Consider the following 20,242-nt stretch of genomic DNA (forward strand, 5'->3'; position numbering starts at 1 on the left):
GGATCAGCCTGGCTCACCTACTGCTGCAGTCACAGTAAATTATTGTTAAATTCTGAATGGGAGATTGGAAACACCTGTCATTCACTCCCAGTACATTCAATTAACCCTACCCATTCAATGTTCCTATGCCTTAATAGATGTTACAAACTCATGGCTCTCTTCGACACAATTTGGCATAAGACACCAGATTGTGCATCTTTGCTAAAACACTCAAATTCTAAACGTTAATTTGGGACAATTCTGAGCAAAATTCACTTGAAAGCAGGAAAGCATGGAACTGTATTCTAGGATTCACAGCAAGTTAATTGAGCACTGAATTTCTTCACCCTGATGTGTCAGGAAGAAACCTTGTTCTCTGAAGCAGTAACACTTGGGCTTAGAGTATTTAATTGACCTTGCAATGTTCAACCACTGTAGAGAATGTAATTACAGATTACACCAAAAGGATTCATCGACGGCAATGCAGAAATAGCTGTCCGAAGGTTTGCAGAAAGATTCGTGGAAGAAAATATTTACAAAACCATGAACTTTTGCCTATCAGGACACACACATAGATAACAGCAACAAGAGCAGATGGTTTCTAATGAACCACTTTCTTGTTTTACTGAGACACTTCATAGAAACTTTTAACTACTCTGGGCACTTCTGTGGCAAAAATCACAGCACAATAGCTGATTATCATCTGAATGTGACATGAATGTCAAATTCCTTACAAATATCATTCATCTTTCAATTTCTGTTATTCTTAATATGCCAAGCATGCTAACCTACCAATTATAATTTTCAGGCCAAACCACTAATAATTCAGTGGGTGAAATATCTGTACAGGTGGATGTTTCTACACATCCTGGAACTGGTGAGCATAAAGTTACTGTAAAAGGTAAGTTTCAAATAGCTAATTTTAGAAGGAAAGCAATAAAGTCTAAGTCTAACAGTACTTGTAAAGCTGTATGCTTCAAGTGATTTGGTTTGTACTTCCTCCTTGCTCAGCATCAGTACAAGCTAAGTAGTTTTGCCTGTGCTTCCCAGTGTAGACAAGATCTCTTGTATATAATTTTCAAAAATATACTTCTAGATAACTTGTATATAATTTAATTCTCCACAAGCTCTAGTAGAGGTGGGTGGTAATTCACTGCAACAAGATTTAAAATGTTTTCTTTTTAACAAATAAAAGTCCTTTGTTCTGCACAGTACAAACTCCAAATCAAACCCAGCATCACTTAGATTAGTCAAAGTTTGAGTTACAGCAAACACAGCAGACAAAAGAGCTGATGATATTATTTGTTTTAGCTGATGCTATAACTGGAAATATGTATACACATATGTGTGTGCGTGTAGCTGTACATAACAGCAGAGAACAGGCAAAATCCTCCTAGCCTTGCCAGGCAGAATCATACAATACCCTGCATTGGAAGAGACTCACAAGGACCACCCAAAAGTCAAACACCATGTCTGAGACCATTGCCCTAATACTCCTTGAACTCCATCAGCTTGGTGCCCTTCGATGCCTGTTCTATGCCTGACCACTCTCTCTTCATGAAGAACCTTTCCCTAATACCAAAGCAACCTTTCCCTAAAGCAGCTTCCTGCAAAAGGAAAGCTCTCAGGTCACCTTTCTGTAAGTACACTGTCTTAGTGGATAATTAATCAAAGTCCTTCTAATGGAATTTTATTTTCCTTGGTTTTTTTCCCCTTCTAGTTGTAGCAATCAATAATCTCAGCTGGCAAACAACAGCTATGTTCCGACCATTCGTGGAAGTCTGTGTATTAGGTCCTAACCTAAGCGACAAGAAAAGGAAACATGGAACCAAGACAAAGAGCAACACCTGGTCACCAAAATACAACGAGACTTTCCAATTGTAAGTTTTAGGGTTTGTTTTCATCTATTAATATCACATTTCCTGCAAATTTTGTCAGAATTTCTTGCAATTTAGCACAGAAATAACCCTAAAGGTAAGGCTGTATCACAGTCCATTTGGTACTTCTCACAGCACACCCCTTTAACTTGTCCACTCATGTCCTTATTTTCTAACTGAAACTGATCCATTGCCCAAACACCAAATTCCCACACACCTGGTGGGGGGACAGAGCTCACTTTCTTATGTATGACCATGAAGCTTTTTAAGGCTGGTTGTTGGTAATTTTATTCATCCCACTGCTTCAGCCGTGACAGTAAGTGACCTATAAGGATACTGAGCAGCAAGCAGGCTGAGACAGCTTTTATGTGAACATAAAAGGACAAGCCGAAGAAGAAAGCCTTAGGAAAAATGTAAGCAAAGCAAGTTCCGTGTCCAAACTCTCCAGTCAAATACTTTTCACAGCCTCTTCAGAACTGTTTCCCAGACAGCCTGGGAACCTCAGCTCCTTAGAGCTGCCTGCTATGGATGAGGGGCATCACCTGCAATCATATTGGATGCCTCACACATAATTTCTTTTTTTCCAGAAGAATTATATTAAATGCACTGAGATTACACTGTAAATGAAGTAGCAGCCTATGAGATATAGAAAATGTCTCCTTTACTTGTTTGTGGCTATTAAAATTGCACAAAATTCACAATGTTAAGTTTCATATACAACTACATGGATTGAAATGATTAAAAATTAGATTAAATGGGAATAGTTGCAAAAATACATATGAAATTACAGTAAGTTATATAGTAAATCATCATTATGTACAGCCTTCTTCATTCTTACGAATACCGATGCCTCCTGAAAGCTAAATACAAATTCACCTTTATGATATGTTCATTTTCACCGAGATTACTCAGAAGTATAAAACTGGTATAGTTTATGAAGAGAAAAAGTGTGAGTAACCCAAGTCTATGCTTCTTATTTACAGCAGCACAACTCTTTCCTTCCTCACAATTTATACAAATTATGTGAGTTTTTCACCTCAGGTAGAAGACAACATATCCAAATGCCTTTCATAACAAATAACAGCAACCGCTTAATGCTGACTTTTAAACAAAAGGGAAGTATCAAATAAATACCAACCTGTTTTGTTATTTAAGTTATGAATCAGTCACCACCTCAGCAGTGCCCTACCACTGTTAATCTTTAGTAAGTTTCTAAGGCTGTCAATTGCTGTACTTTGAGCATCTCTATTGTTATCACTCATAATAAGTTAGAAAAGTAGTAATTGAAGAAACAAACCTCAATCAGTTGATGTCAAAAACAACTCACGTTTCCTAGAAGGACTGGATGTTGTTTCAGAACTGCACCTTCTTTGTGAAGCTTAGTTATGACAGGGTTACTTTATAGATATGCACGGATCTTTCCTATGATTACAGCTTAACCATTTCTTTCCACATAAATCAAAAACTGAAATAACATTAGAACGACAGTTAACACTTGTTAACTGTATATCTGCTTTCTGAGAGCTACCCTGACCAGTATATCTTATGTGATCCAAAACAGAGAGTAAAGAACCTGGAGAAGAAAAATAGTTGGTGATTTTAGTAAACAAGCCTCCTTCATATCTACAGCAGTGAGCATAAATGCTCCTTCTCTCCGTAAGGAATTGTGGTGACCTCCAAAATGAGCTCTGACTTCAGGCAGAATAAAGACATAAGCAGGCCACGATAGAAATCCCACTGCAGTAATTATGTAACTGGGAACATTCTCCCCAGTTTGCTTTGGCTTTTCAGTAGGTACAATTCTAATTAAATGCAAGTAGCCTCTGAGCTCATGGGGATACCTGCTGTCTCACACGTGCTATATATAGCTTTTAGGCCAGATTTTAATACAGCATAGAGAATCACCAATAGTCTTGGAAGGGAATGAATTTTAGTTTTACAGACAAGCTTGCAGAGCTTCTTGTTTGTAAAGTTTAATGGAAGATTTTTAAAACCCCAACCAAACATCTCAGATCTACTGGAGAAAAGATGCTAAAAGCACATTCTTGCTGTCATTTCAACATTACCGTGATATAAAAAGTTTCTTTTTTTCCTATCTATGAACTACAACACTAACAGTAAGTAAATGCAGGTATGACACCTGTATATAAAACAGTTGTGATAAGATGGCAGTTTTTAAATCAACCAAAGGAATCCTATTGACCGATACTAAATCCAGAACTTTGAACAAACAGTACCGTACATCCTCAAGCTAATTTGGACCTGATAGAACAAAAAGAAACAAGTTCAGCTCAGATAACATTTTGTGAGCTCAAAACTTAGAGGAGAATGTGAAAAGATCCAGGTACCTACTCACGGCGGGAGGAGACACCAAGGACAGAAGCAGCAGCAAACACTGGTGTAAGATTTTCCACTGCAGGCACAGAGTTCACATTCAAAAAACAGATACTCAATAGCTGAGTTCTTCTCCCTTTCAGAACTCCTATTCTCTCCTGTTCAGAACTACTAAGCTGGGGGGAAAAAAATTAAAAATGAGCAAAATCTTTAAGTAAAAAAATTTCTTCCTACCTGTGAAGAAAATAACACCTAAACAGAAGCCATCTATGATTTAAGGATGCCTGCATAAGTATTTTTATAGTTGTGATAGTTGTGGAAATAGTTGCACATTTTAGGTATTTTCTGGGGGAAGGTAACAGCAGCACAGATGCTGAAGGAACTGCTAAATTCCTTCCATTTCTATTCAGCTCTGTGAGGAAAAGGACTGTATGATCAGCAGCATGAGATATTAACATGCAGAAGATTTAAAATGAATGATAACCTGTTATTAAAAAAAAAAAATGAACCACAAAAAAACAAAACTATCTGCCACCATCGTTTTCACAGTCACAAGATTCCTAACGCACGCTCATCCGTCAGGCAATGAAACTAAACTTCTTGTTCCAACTTCATATTTTTAATTCTTGCAGTATTTTGAGTAATGAAGATAAACCAGGAGCCTATGAACTTCATCTGTCAGTGAAAGATTACTGCTTTGCTAGAGAAGATCGCATTATAGGAATGACAGTTATTCAGCTGCAAAACATAGCAGAGAAAGGTAGCTGCGCGTCCTGGTATCCCTTGCTGAGAAGCATCTTTGTAGATGAGACTGGGTTGACAATTCTTAGGATACTTTCTCAGAGGACCAATGATGAAGTTGCTAAAGAATTTGTAAGACTTAAATCAGAAACAAGATCTGCTGAAGAAACAGCCTAAATTACTCAAGTAACGCAAGACTATCACTGTAAGAACATAGATTCAATGCTGTTGTCTGAATAGTGCATGCATGTGCAAATATGTGGGAATGTTTAACTATGTTTTCAGTGTTTGCCAGTACTTCTGTACTATACTTGCAAGGTATGTCAAGGAGCTGTATATCTTTTCTACATATTTTGGTCTTTGTTAAAGTAATTGTTCCAATGAAGTGCCAAAACTAACATTAAGAGTAAACTATATACTATATATTTTAAAACGTTGATTTTGCCTCATCTCGATCCCTTTATTTTTTAACATTTATAAATAAATAGCTTTTTGAATTAATAGTCTGTCTCTTAAACCACTACGTTGCATATTCTAACTTAATTTGTGTCCCATTATTTAAAACAAAGAAATAGCTAATTTTCTTCAAGTCATCATTTTATGCTAGCCTCATTTTAGGCATCTTACTGATAACTTTTTCTATCATTACTACAGATGCAGTTACTTATAGAAGTGTTTGTAATTTTATAATTACCAGTATAAAGTAATGATTTTTGCATAAAAATGAAAAAGGATGGAAATATTTTATGCTAATCTTTTTCCAACCTTTCATAAATATCACTGTGAAGAAATGCTGTTTAAGCAAGTTCTCAAGAAGCTGTGCTTATTAGAGTTTGTTACTGACGTTTGATATCTTGAAATAACTTTGTTCTTCAAAACTGCCAAGGTAATATCATATTTCTATTAAAGGGGTAGCTGTAGAAAAAGACTGTCATACAGTACAGTATATGTGCATTCAAAAATCATTTTTAAATGATAAGGTACCACAGAAGGCTTAATAGTTTGGAATACAAAGCTGGTTTGTTTCTAGGGATTGTTTCAGAAAAGTAATGATGCAGGTAGCATTTTCACTCAGTTATTAACATTGCTTTACATACTTAGCTGTAACATCAGTTAAGTTTGTTTCTTTTGTTTCAGAAAGTTTTTAGCTTTGGCTTTTTTGTTGGTTTTGGTTCAGGGTTTTATGTTGGAGTTGGTTTGGGTTTTTTTTTTTCATTTAGAGAAGTTTAACAGTTTGTACTTATGCAACATTACTATGTATTGCACTAAACAAACTCTGTGTCCTGTAAATATATTTAGTGATAAATTGTAAAAATAAAGTATGAAGAAATACCTTCTAGTCATTATTTGATACCATTCATATTTCCTCAGATTTAAATACCAAGGAAGCAGTGTACAGGTAACAATACAGCATATCAAATTATGATGTCTGGGGCCAAGCATTTGCCTCTTTTCTAAGTGTAAGATGCACGTCAAGATCACAGAAGTTTATAATCAGTGAGGTACACGTTTTGTTAACGTACACGGACATAATATTCTATACTAATGCAACACACATAACATTCTGCAATGTACTACACATGTGATGTTCCGTCATTACTGTTAATTACATGTTTCTAACATAAGTTGGAGTTTTCAGCTCAGGGTAGAAGTAAATAAATGGAATGAAGGCCACAGAGCTAATACAGACTTAAATCCAGTCATTTAAAACACAGTATGTGACATCACATAGGTAAAACAAAAATTCTTGCCCAGATATGCAACCACCCTTCCACCAGCATTATGGAGCAAATCCCTATTACTTATTTATCTGATAAATACACTTGTACCTGTCCTCAGTCTAGAGATGAGCATATCCAGGGCAGCCTCTGCAGCCATGGACCAATTGTGCAGTTCATTAAGGTGCAGACAGTGAGAACAGCTTTACAGAAGCAAATGCCTCAGAGCTCTGCTATCCTACACTGTTGCAAGTGCTCTCTAAAGTACAAACAAGGCATTATCTTTTAAATTGCTTTCACACTCTTGGCAAGCACTAAACACCACTGGCAAAAGAGATTTGATTTGCATTCTAATCCACCTTATTACACAATAGATCTTCTGTATTTTATTTTTTAAATAAATCAAAAGGCCTCAGCCACCCTAAGAACTTGATCTAGCCAAACTGGACACAATACATTCACCACCTTCCTGGATAACAGCAGCAACCACAACTTCCCCTACAGAACTTCATTGCCAAAATTAGTGTAAATTTGAGTGGGTCTCAAAATTAGCATCTTGTTGGTTTGGATTTTTTAATATTGATAGTTACATTACAGGGTCTCAGCATGAAGATCTTTCATTACTAAAACATGCTATAGTAAAATAAGAACAATTGTAGATTTAAACATTACAGTTAACATTAGGATATAATTATTATTTTGAAGTTCCCCAATAATTCACAACTGTCCAAAGGCAGCTATAAATGTACGTCTAACATTTACTATTTTACAGTGAAAAGAGATAATTTTTTGTAGATACATTTCATCCCTTTTGCATGCCCTTTTTCCTGTGGATGCTTATTTATGTGGTATAGTCAGCCAGAAAGTTATTGCATCAAAAGAAAGAGACACGATTAAGTTCTCACCTCCCCTTCAAATTAAGGAAAAAAACCATTACCTTTCTGATGTCATGTACATCTGATAAGATCTTGGCATCTGAAATTACAACTTTTGGGAGATGACAATCTACCATATCTAAAAAGAATGTAAAAGAAAGAAGTATCTTTCGTGAGCAAGAGAAACCCAACTTGAACTCCTGAGTCAGTATCAGCAAGAAGTTCTGGACCACACAACTTCCCAGCATTTAGTTGGCTCACTAATTTTCCATGCTAATATCAAACGAGACAAAAATACCCAACAGATTATCAACGTGTTAGTTGAGAATCTTAAAAATAAATAATAAAACAATTATGCTCATGGTTTCACTCCTCTAATCTACTTTATTGGCTTTCATTGATATTCTCATGCCAGCAACTGCAGAAATCAAATCTGTAGGCAAACGCTGAAGACAAAGGGATAATTTACTGTTACTTCATTAGTCTAAATTCAAATACCCATTTCATACAAATCCCTTGAAAACTAAATAAAAGAGCTGAACAAATGTGGCAAACATTAAATTATTGTATTAATTTAAATTCAACTAACAGACATAATTAACATAAATGGATTTTGTATTATTTACAGACACAGCTGGGCAAGTCTTGGAAAGTATTCTGCAAATGTCATCCAGTTGTTTAGACCTGCTTATTTCAATGGTATTTTTGTATCATCTGTGTGTGCCTTTTGGTATCACATACATGTTACAGAATTGCACTACTAAAAAAATCCATGAAAATAACTTCAGGAAAGAAAAACTAAGTTCTTTCAGAAGTGATGATCAACTTCAGATTGTGACCAACGAGCAGGTCTGGGATTTTACACAAAGATGTCACTGAAAGTATTCGTTGATGCACAGAAACATTAGAACATGTATCTGGAGAATATATCTGTGCACACAGTATAAGTTAATTTCTAAGAGATTAATCCATAAATTCCTACAAAATCTAATTTGAGGACAATCCTCATTCAAGAAGACAATGAACAAAATGATCTTAAAGTGATTCTAGAGCTCAAAGCTTATTTGTACAAACTGCTCTAAAACACGATCTTCAGCTGTTTCAGAATGGCAGCTTTGAAGATCAACTAGTCTCCCTGTTGTATTAGGCATCAGCGAGATCTCGTGCTGTAACGCGATAGGTCTTCCCATGCTCAGTAATGCATATGTATTAGATGAAATAGGAGCCCTATATAAGGGACTCACGAGGTTAATTAAATGCCATTTTACCACCCACCACATTGGTGTAAGCAGTGCGTAACTTGGCCACGGGGCCGTCGGAAGCACATTACAAAGGACGTGATTCTTTAAGGTTACTTGATTAAGGTAACATTTGGTGCCCTCTCTGAGGCACGTCCTGGGGGTAGTGTGCGACGGCTAACTGCGTGGCGGACGCAAGTCCTACGGTTAGATCCCGTAGAAGCGCCTCGGTGGGCGGAAATTGAAGCAGCTGATGTTCTACCTGCGGTTCGGTCGTAAGAAAACGAGGACCGTGGAAGACTGCGGGACTACAGGTCTCGAGTATATACAAAGGGTGCAAGGACGTACGGTGTCGCGCACCAGAAAAAACAATGGATTCCGTCATTAAGGTAGTATCACGAGTTTGTAAAACTCACTGCGTTAGAAATGTTCCTTCTAAGAAGGATATAGCTGCCGTCATCTCCTGTTTGGAGGTGGCGCAGATTTTACCCTCCCCTAGTAATCTGCTCGATTCGGAGCGGTGGGATTCTTTCACCGCTGCCATGCTCCATAGAGCAATGCACGAGTATAAAGCGGAGGAGTTAAAAACCTGGGGTTTGGTCCTGGGTGCTCTTAAAGCCGCTAAGGAGGAGAAACAAGTCCAGGCCATCGCGACTGGGGTTTTTGGTCTGGATACTGGGACGTCCGGGGTCCCGGGGGGTGCGGAGGAATCGCTTTCTGGCGGCGACTCTGCACCCAAAATGGCGCCGGCCACGCCGGCCGTTTTCACAATGGCCATGGCCGCGCCCGAAACAACTCCGGAAGAGAAGGCGGAAGTTGTGTCATCTGGGGAGGCGCCACCATATTATCCCCGCCTATACCCCTCTTTGCAAAGCTTTTACTCGCCTGAGGGGGATGGAATTTGTCCGAGGGAGGGAGAGTCGTGTGGGGAGGCGCGCCGTGGAGGCGTTGAGCCACCCCCAGACCCACCTCCGGAGGAGGGATCTCGTCCCGAGAAGGGTGAGAAAAAAGCGGAGGAAAGAAAATTGCCTATCCCCACCCCGTTTGTCTTATCTCCCGAGGAGGGGGAGGAGAGAGGGGTGGAGAGAAAGGAATTGCCTGCCCCCACCCTGCCGGTCCCGTTTCCCCAGAAGGGGGAGGAGAGAGGGACGGAAAGAAAGGAAATGCCTACCCTTGCCCTGTCGGTCCCGCCTCCCCAGAAGGGGGAGGAAAAAGAGGAGGAACGAAAGGTTCCGCCTACCCCCACCCAATTGGTCGCGTCTCCCCGGAGGAGGGAGGAGCGAGAGGATTCTCGCAAGCCCACCGATTGGTCGGATATCCGTGAATCAATGAGAGGGTTGGGGCTTAAGGAACGGGACTGGGCGGTGTTTCCGATAGTCGTCCAGAAGAAAGGACCAGTTTGGGTGCCTTTGGAAGCGAAAGCAGTGACTCGGTTTATAGAGGCAATTGAGAAAAAGGGCTTGAGGTCCCCGATGACTATGAGTACCTTTGAGGCTCTTATGGCCCCGGGTCCCCTACTGCCATATGATATTGAAAGCCTTATGAGAGTTGTCCTTGAACCAGTACAGTTTACTGTGTGGAAGGAGGAGTGGACGGTACAACTTAAGGCTGTTGTAGCACAGACTGCTTGTGATCCGAACCACCCAGCGAATGGGAAGGAGGGAGATCCGAAAACTAGTTTAATGAGGCTTTTAGGAACGGATGCAGATCTGGCTGGATCTGCAGAGAAGCAGCTTAGGCTCCTCCGTCCGGGAGAATTACTTGCCTCCACGGGGGCGGCTTCTACTGCTTTTAGAAACTTTGTAAGAAAAGCAGAACCTGTTTCCCCGTGGTCAGAGATAAAGCAGGGTCCCTCAGAAACATTCTCTGAATTTGCCAATCGATTGATACAGGCAGTAGAAGGATCAGAACTACCTAAGGAAGCATTATCTTCCGTTATAAAAGATTGTCTTAAGCAAAAGTCTCATCAGAATATTAGAGATATCATTCGGGCGGCTCCTGATGATCTGGAGACTCCGGGTGAAATTATTAAGTATGTGCTGGACAAACAACAAGCAACACCATTGCCCAGTGATGGCCTGACAAAGGCATGGCTTTCGGTTATGACCGCACAAAATAATCAATCTAAGAACCCCTGCTTTAAATGTGGCCAGATAGGTCATTACAAGAACCAGTGTACAGCTCCAGAGAGACGGTATAAGGTTAGAGAAAAATGCCAAGCCTGCGGGAAGCTGGGTCATGAAGCCCGATTCTGCCGAAGATTTTTCAGGCATGGTTGATGGGAACCCGCCAGCCGCAACCGCGAAGTGATTCTTCAGGAAAGAAGAAAGGAACAGATAAAGAACCACTGCTTGTACCTACGAGAAGGACATTTGTTGTATCACTTGTTGTGTGTTTTTATGTATTTGTGTTTGTTACAGGGGGAGAGGGTGCTCATCTCATGTCACAACCAGAAAATATTTGGGTCACATGGTCTAATCGAACTGGGCAGAAAGATTTCTGCCTGAGTTTACAGTCAGCCTCATCACCGTTTAGTACATGCCTTATTGGTGTACCCAGGTGGGACCCAGAGGAGTTTAACGGATATGTGCGAAAGAACAAATGCGAGAAAGATGCAGTGAGCACAGTTTTCTTTATGAAGGCGTTTGAGTCTAACTTCACTCATTGGGCCAGAATGTCTGCATGCCTTATTAGATCTTTGAATACCTCCCTACCATGGGATCCACCAGAGTTGCAGCTGCTTGGATCCCAATCAGTCGGTAATGTAACATGGAATAAGAAAACTCAGAAGTGGGAACGTCCAGTTAGATGTCTATATTTTTCGGGTTTTAAGACACCGGGTCAATTGTCTAATCATAAGGTATGGCAGGGCCTGCTTGGGAATAGGACACCATTACAGAGAAGAATTGGATCCGAAACTTTCACTTTAGTTAACCCCATTCGATATGACACATATAGGTTGTCAGGGGCATATTGTGGTTTTTCTGCTGAAAGGGTGGAGGGATTCTCTCGTCCTTGTTCCGGGGATGGCTCCGAGAATGCATTTGCAGACCATTGCATAAAGGAGGGTGGGAATTGGCTCTCTTACAATCAGAAGCATGTGGTACGTCATCCTAACGGGTCCAACTATAATATCTCATGCTATTGGGGTCCTGACAATCTAGCATGCTCTGGTTGTTGTGCTCGGAAGGAACCTTTGACTGGGGAAGGATTATGGAGCAATGGTACAGCCAAAGCTCTTCCTAAGGGTATATTCTTGATATGTGGGGATAGAGCTTGGCAAGGGATACCAAAGAATCCAGTTGGGGGTCCGTGTTATTTGGGAAAATTGACACTGTTGGCTCCCAATCATTCTGCGGTGATTAATGTTATGAAAAGCATGGTTCGAGTGCAACGCCAGAAACGATCAATAAAAAATCTGGATCGGGATTGTGGGGATGAGGTTCAGTTGTGGGGTCCCACAGCCAGAATCTTTGCGTCAATCTTAGCCCCAGGAGTAGCTGCAGCCCAGGCGCTGAGAGAAATTGAGAGATTGGCTTGTTGGTCTGCGAAAGAAGCTAATGTCACCACAATGGTCTTGTCGGAACTCCTGATGGACATTAATAACATCAGACATGCTGTTCTCCAGAACAGAGCTGCGATAGACTTTCTGCTACTGGCCCAAGGGCACGGATGCAAGGACTTTGAAGGGATGTGCTGCTTCAATCTGAGCGACCACAGTGATTCAATTCATAAGAAGTTGGAGTGGATGCAAGAGCATACCAAGAAAATTGCAATTGATGATGCATTCGGCAGCTGGCTGGATGGACTATTTGGTAATATTGGCCCATGGCTTAAACAGTTTCTTAAAGTATTAATTATAGGGATTTTAGTTTTCTTAGCTTTAATGATTTGCCTACCTTGTGTGTTTCAATGTATCCAGGGTTGTTTACAGCGTATGATAGAAAGAATATTTAATGACAAAATGGAGTGCCAACGGATATATGATAAGCTTTAAGAAGAAGAAGGAACTGTATAAACCCAAGATGCCTTGGATATAATAATTAGAAAACCACTAATATTATTAGACATTGCACTACCTACCTCTGCATGAATTGTAGCTTGTCTACCTCACTTTTTAGATAACTTATATATTTTAGATTTATATGGAGACTAACATTTTTATATATTAGGTTTAGGACTAGCGTTCGCGTTGTAACGGGACATGACTTTATTGAGCATGGGGAGGGGGAAATGTTGTATTAGGCATCAGCGAGATCTCGTGCTGTAACGCGATAGGTCTTCCCATGCTCAGTAATGCATATGTATTAGATGAAATAGGAGCCCTATATAAGGGACTCACGAGGTTAATTAAATGCCATTTTACCACCCACCACATTGGTGTAAGCAGTGCGTAACTTGGCCACGGGGCCGTCGGAAGCACATTACAAAGGACGTGATTCTTTAAGGTTACTTGATTAAGGTAACATCTCCCAAATTCAGGAATGTTAATTCATAAAGTTACTGATTTAATCCAACAACACAAACAGAGAATAGTGTTGGATACTACAAATAAAGATTTGAAGCTCCAAAATTACCAACAAGAACAAAAAAAAAATCTGCCCAGACAGTAAGGAAACATGTTTTCTACACTGATGGTATCAAATTCAGTTCACCTTTTTCCTCAGTATAGTACAACACTGCCTGCAAACAGCATGCCAGATCACAGAGCTCTCAATTCACATTAACTGTAAGCATTAAGCCCTGGCTGTACAAGACTGCTCACGACAGACTCCATGCAAGAACAACTCAAAATCCTGAAGGTGATATTTGCTGTACACTAAATGGACTGTAAAGGTTTGCATGAGGACTGAGAGGAACTTCAGTGATGCTACACTGACTCGGGATCCCCAACAAATGCTCATTTGTCTAAGTAGTCTTCAGTGTTACAGAGAAAGAACAACCCAGAGTGAACTGGGCTCACAGCTCTGCCCTGTGAGCTGGATACGTGCTCTTGTTTGACTGGACACGGTGTATAAAATACACACTGGTAAGCACAACTGACTTTTTCAGAGTTGCAACAGAACAGTCGCAGGCAGAAATCAGAGATGTTGTCACTTGCCCTAGACTTCTAACATTACTGCTCGTGATTCTTGGCAATTCCTCTGATGGTCAATGAAGCAGCTCTATCTTTCATTCTATAGAGGATCAGGAGGCCCCACACATTTTATTCAACAATGCTTACCCATTTAAGCAGAAGGCTTTTTTGTTGCTGAGTGATGACAGTTGACTGCAATATGAGTGAAGCCTCCACGCCTGAGGTTACAGCACTACGAAAACAAATGTCAGTGACTGACTAGCAGCACACACACAAAAAAGAAAGGAAAGAAAAGGAATTGCCAAAATACACACTGAATAGTACAACACTAATGGAAAATTACTGTGCACTAAATAAGCTCCCACCCTCTAGATAGCAATCTCCTATGTTTCTTTGAGTAAAGAAGTCAGTTATCTACACCATGCCTGCTAGCTTGATTTTAGTTTTTAAGTAGATGGCAGGGCTTTGTCTGTAAAAACCACACAGTTAATACACAACAGCCACACATCAGCAGTAATACATACGCAAGCTGAACAAACACAATAGCTGTACTGTTTTATAATTCATTGTGACCACCATTTTAAGATTTGAAAGAGAAACAAATGCAAGCCAGCAGCTTGCCTTGCTTTTGAAATTGAAATGACACAGTACAGATACCTCAAAAAAGTAAATCGTTATCAGTGGGGTAGAAGGACCAACCTTGGAAGACGAGTTGGTTTCTGAGGAAGAGGGAAGAGCCCAAGCAAAAGAGATGAGCAAACTGCAAAACTGGCAAAATGGCATGAGTAAGGGGATGTTTTATAGAGACAGTGGGTATAAATATGACCTCCATAATGCAATCAGCCACTTAGGTATCTTTTTATTCGGTAGACTTCACTGCATTTTTTTCCCAGCAATGTGGGAGAGAGATTCAGAAGAAAGAAGGAAAAGGATAGATATAGAACAGGGCCGACATGCCATCCAGCCTTAGACCAGACTCCTTAACTGAGAGCAGAACCAGAAGACAATAGGTGTGACACTGGTACAATGGATAGACATGAAGAGCTCTATTTCTGTCATGTTCCACTCCAGTTCAAGTGTTCCTCCTGTTGACTTCCATTTCATTAATGGTACAAAACAGATTTTGATCTGGGTGTCCCCACTCCTCTTGTACCAAGTGAAGCCTGAATACATGGGCTCTGCACTTCACTATCCTTTGTTTGTTACAAGAAGATAAATACATTCCCAGCCTGAAAGAAACAAATTCAAACTGAAGACTCTGAGAGATGATTTCCCTGAGTAATACACAGGCAAGAGACAATACCATTAAGTAGGCAGAATATTCTCCTGAGGAGCTTGAGAAACAACAGCAATTTTCATCTAATGATGCATCTATGTATCAACATGCTAATTTACACCTAGGTGGCAATATTAAATTGATACACCTTTTAAATGGTATCACCTTTCCCTATGTAATTTATGAGAAGAAGTTCACATCAGACTGAGCTTTCCCTGTACCCTGACTGCTAGGAAACTGAATTAAGGCTCTCTATTCTTCCTTACACATCTTGACATTAGAAACATAACATTGCAGGAGCCACTGAAGTCAACAGCAGCAGTGAACTTAACTCCTATCAACTGTGCTCTATAATGTTTAATAGCCCATGTAATTACAGCACATCTTCTCTCTAATGCAGAGGATTTCATTTCTGATCAGGGAGACATTCCACAGCAGAAAAAAAAACAGAAACCTGTAACACTGTCTCCATTTAGCATTGGCTTACTGCATTTTTGCTAGTTGGAAACAATGCATAATTCTGAATCTATATCCTTCACTGTCACACTCAAAGTAAACAAAGCTTACATACAGCATTTGTTGTATGTATCAAATCTCTACTTACAAAGTGCTTACATACAGCTTGCAATTTGGATATGTTATTATGTGAGACTACCTAAATCTGTGAGAATGGGTTAAACCTTTGTAATTAGCTATTTAGGCTTGCTCCAACCAAAAGAGTCCTATTTGGATGAATGTAATAGCTACAGTCAGCTTACTGAAACAAGTGGTCTAAAATCCACCACTTCAGATAACGTTTCCACCAGCAAATACAATTAACTAGAACACCCCGAGCACATCTGTCTATGCAGAAGTCAAGCGAGCACATCAGGAAATAAAAGCTTGGTAAGGTAATTGATATTTCAAAGAACTGTTTGCATCTAGCTGACAGTATCAAAGTATCACTGAAAAAAAAACCTCTCAAACCAGACATATTGCCATAAAACAAAGAACGGGCAAAATTGAAAGAGAAAGGCCTTTTTTGTGTGTGCAACACAGACTGCACTACTCTAAATCAGACCTGTCAGCTGGAGAGTCCTTTGAGACTGTTACAATGTAAATTATTTAGACAATTGACTGACAGAATAATTAGCAGATATCTGCGCCAAGGTGACCAGAACAACAAAAACCCACAACTCTTCAGAGCAGACTGTGAAAGAGCTCAAGCAGGAGGGGTGAAGCTCTAGATGCACTTGGAGATTCCATGACAAGAACAAAATTGATTAGATATAAATCAAGTATCAAATATACTTTCAGTAATCCCTTTGTTAACACATGACAAAATGGGAACAACTGGCTTTTCCTATTCTTTCTGCCCATAGCTCCTGCTCAGAGAATGTTTGCCATCTGAATACTGTTAGAAATCTAGAAAACTACTGAAATCAGGGATAACAGATGCTGCACTCCGCAGTGTGTTTTACTGCTTAAAATTAGTCAGCTGATACCATAACATCAAAAAAACCAAACTACACTGCACACAAAATAAACGCTGATCTACTAATGTGGGTTGGACTCAGTTCCGCCACAGTTAAGAGCGAAACAAATACGCTGTCTCTGTTAAGACTACTTAAGTGCTGATCCAACACTACCGCAAAGTTTTGAGCTTATGCAGCTTTCCAATTTGGGAATCCAATGGGTCATGCCCTTTTTTCCGGGCACACTTGCAGAAGGCTTAGTTTATGTTATTTCTCTTTCATTATTAATGCAAAGAAAATGCTCTAGCTGTTGAGGCTAATTGCACAGCAGAGCTTTATAGCAGCCCAAAGAAATGAGAAGGAACCATTGTGGCATAGCAGTCTGCGTTTCAAACCAAATTTAAATTAGAAAAAGACAGTGCAAGAGAGCAATTTTTTTCTTTAGTGTTATAACTTGAACAGTTTGTGATAAAATCAATGCGACTACAGTAGTGAACACAGAGCAGTCACAATCAGGTAACTGCCAAAAAAGGCTTACCTCGACAGCAGCAAAACTGACTGGTCAGAATGACATTGGGCTGCTAGTTTATATCAGGTTGCTTTAAGTAATTTTGGTATCACTTTAGGGTCAATTTAGTTAAATAACATCAAATCCTATTGTAGTATGCCAAAGAGCAACTACAAGACTACTCCAACTTTCTAACTACAAGAAAGGAAAGATTTGGTTGTGTGTTTTCTTTTTTAAATTCTGAAGCATCAGATTTTTTTTTAAAACATTAGATGATATTACAATGATACCCAACAGCTGCGTTATAAAGCCCAAAGAAGGTGATCCATCTGCAGCAGATTAACATTCTCCTTTGAAAGCCTTCAGATTTCAGAATTTATCATGTCTTTTTCTTCCTTAGGCCTGACTCATAAACCACTGAAAACAATGGGAGTTCTTAACTCCCAGGTACTTTACAGTTCTCCCTACAGAAAGGGATGAGCTAAACACAATGGTGCAGATATGCTTGCATAAAAGCAGACATCTTCAGAGAAGAAGATTACACACAGTCCCACATACACATTAATTCACTTGTAGTCTCCACTAAAATGCAGGCATTGCTCTAAAAAAAAGGCAGCCTCCTTTTTTAATTCCTATTTCCTGGTGGTATTTTTACAAGTGGACTTCTGAGTGGGCAATCAGCCAAAGCTGACAAGCCAGGATTGGAAGCGCAGCCCCTCAGTATTCATCTTGTGCTGCTGATCCACTCAGCATCACAGGCCTCTGAGGGATGATTCGCATCGTAATTATTCACACACAGAAATGAGAAAGCAGGATTCAATGATTTGTTTAAGCTACCGAGGGCCAGTGACAGAATCAGAATAGCTATTCAGGCAGCTGGATTTGCCCTCTGTTGCACTTTGCTTTTTTCCTGAGGCACAACATGGGGCACGTCTCTGCCTGTGATTCTGGGCATTTTGACAGGTTTCACTGATTTTATTACACCAAGAAGGAACATTTCAACAGACTTTTCAACTCAGCTGGGCCTCCAGTAATTTGAAGGTAGTAAATGGAGGGAAAAAGGCTCATGAAAAAAAATGCAACTTCCTGAAATTTCTAGAGATACCAGTGTGAAAAGGAAATCTATTTCCACTGCACAGAAAGATATCAATATGCAGAAGCTGACAAATTATTAACTCGCAGTTTAAGTCACTAGCCAAGAACACTTCAGGGTGCTTCTTTGACTATGTATCCAATATTTGCCTTAAAAAAAAAAAAAAAAAAAGATTTTCAAGAGCTACATATAAATAAACTGCTTAATTCGCCTGGATTGTTTAAATTGCAAAGTCAAACCTTAAAGTTGCCTATAATTCAGGAACATCCAGGGCTGCCACTTGTAGCCGGAATCATCCTTACCAACGGAAAACTACTAAGCTTCACTTAGAACCTAAGGCTTGGACGTCATATGAATCATTGTCTGTGGGTATAAATCTTTGCTAACTTCTAGTAAAACTGCCTGAGATCTGATCATATTAGGACTCATAAGAAGAAATGATACCAGTGTTCTGTCACTCGCACCCATTAAAGTGCCCTGAGGATTTAAATCCATATAAATCATTTCTCCTTTTCATTAATTTTTCTGTTGACTTGATTCATAGATGACAAGTTCATTTGTTTCCTGTCAGTAACCTTCAGTAAGGTATTAACAGGACTTCAAGTTTTCACCATTAAAATAGGAGGCATCCTTTATGCTTTCAGAAACAGCTTTTTCCCAAAGGGGGTTCTTCAATAATTTCCTACCTTTTCCCAAGTAAAAAAAATAAAACCCATTGCTAGGAACTAAAAGGTGCTGAATGCACTGAAGTAACCAATAGTTCTGCAAGACACGTAGCCAGTTAATAAGTTTTCCTGTTAATCTGTGAATAACAAGATTACACAAGTACCTAATTATTTCAAAATAAGATCTCATTACACCTCAGGAAGTGAGAGTTGTTCCCAGAACTAATGAAGTCCACAAAAAAAGGAACGTCACAAAACAGGATGTCCAGATCCTTTTCTGATATTACTGCGTCTGAAAGTTCTAATGCTTCTGTTTACTAACACTAGATATCAAAAAGGCAAGTCCAAAGCAAAAATCCGAATATCCCAAAAGACCGAGTACTCTCCACATTTAAGGAGCTGCTTTTTCATAAAGCTAGAAAAACAAACTGAGATACAAATTTAAAATTCAAAGGTGGCAAGCTTTTAATTCAGACTTAGCATACTGCCTTCTCTATGATTATACTGAATTTACAATTAAGTTACAGAAAACTGTGTAAAGAATCATCCTCTAAGAAAAAGTAGGAAAATGTTATCTGCTGACACCTGCATTCTAGTAGACTATGTTTTAATAGTATACCTGGCACAGATGTCCTTTTAAAATTCTAATTATTATCTTAAAAATACAGTCAGAAGCAGATATTTCTTGCTGCAAACAGATTACCAGAATAGATACAGCAGACTAGGAAGAGGAAAAACAAAGCAGAGACAGCTGTCTAAGGTCATACAATACATCCATGCCAGAACAGGGAACAGAGCCAGGCTTCGTATGTGCCAATTAAGTAATTTACCTGCAGGCTTTATTCCTCACAATTCTACAGTGTTTCTCTGAATAAGTAATTAGGATCTCAAGTTGTAGAGGTTTTTGATTTACTGGCAAGTGGTTGCACTACATGTAAACCATTAACCATGACATTACTGAAAACTACTCAGTAGTGTAAGAAGGCAGAGAACCAAGGGTCGTTTGGAAATAACACTATGAACTACAAGCTGCTCACAGTCACACAGCTTTTTTATTCAATAAATCTGTGCCTGTATTGAAAGTGTAAAATTAGGACTTGAAATCTCATTAGCCACAGTTTTTCCTAAACCAACTTCACCGTTCTTAATCTGAGCGAACTGAAGTGGAAACCACCCACAGCCAAGTCCATTTTTATTATCAATCTTGGATTTGCCCACTAATTAAAAGGTAACAGAGATGGACAATTAGGATTCATTAGAAGACATTTTAAATAAAAATATACAGTTTACTGTTATTAGCCAGGAGCTGTTTTTATGTTATGAACTAAGTTATGAATTCACAGAAAATGACTTAGATTAGATATAGGATCTCCTTCAATCATCACTGAAGTAATTAATTTCCATCAG

At 39.3% G+C, this 20,242-nt stretch overlaps 2 protein-coding genes across 2 annotated transcripts in view; both read left to right on the plus strand.

Moving 5' to 3' along the window:
* UNC13C (unc-13 homolog C) overlaps positions 1 to 6,263 on the plus strand; it is a 124,296-nt gene extending 118,033 nt beyond the window's left edge. Inside the window, exons 31-33 of the mRNA XM_072345100.1 lie at positions 788 to 880; positions 1,700 to 1,859; positions 4,823 to 6,263. Coding sequence (XP_072201201.1) covers positions 788 to 880; positions 1,700 to 1,859; positions 4,823 to 5,108 — 539 coding nt within the window. The 3' untranslated portion in view covers positions 5,109 to 6,263. The remainder of the gene's footprint in view (positions 1 to 787; positions 881 to 1,699; positions 1,860 to 4,822) is intronic.
* Positions 6,264 to 8,667: 2,404 nt separating this feature from the next.
* LOC140256861 (uncharacterized) lies at positions 8,668 to 13,202 on the plus strand. Its single transcript, XM_072345719.1, has 2 exons — positions 8,668 to 11,020; positions 11,053 to 13,202. Exons 1-2 carry the CDS (start codon positions 9,134 to 9,136, stop codon positions 12,757 to 12,759), a joined length of 3,594 nt encoding a protein of 1,197 aa, XP_072201820.1. The 5' UTR covers positions 8,668 to 9,133; the 3' UTR covers positions 12,760 to 13,202.
* The last annotated feature ends 7,040 nt before the right edge of the window (positions 13,203 to 20,242 follow it).

This window comes from Excalfactoria chinensis, chromosome 10 (assembly GCF_039878825.1).
Source record: "Excalfactoria chinensis isolate bCotChi1 chromosome 10, bCotChi1.hap2, whole genome shotgun sequence".
In the NCBI taxonomy this organism is placed as follows: Eukaryota; Metazoa; Chordata; class Aves; order Galliformes; family Phasianidae; genus Excalfactoria; species Excalfactoria chinensis.

Coding starts and splice junctions, on each gene's coding strand:
- LOC140256861 (XM_072345719.1), top strand. CDS start 9,134: ATGGATTCCGTCATTAAGGTAGTATCACGAGTTTGTAAAACTCACTGC. Junction 11,021..11,052: donor ATGAAGCCCGATTCTGCCGA/AGATTTTTCAGG, acceptor ATGGGAACCCGC/CAGCCGCAACCGCGAAGTGA.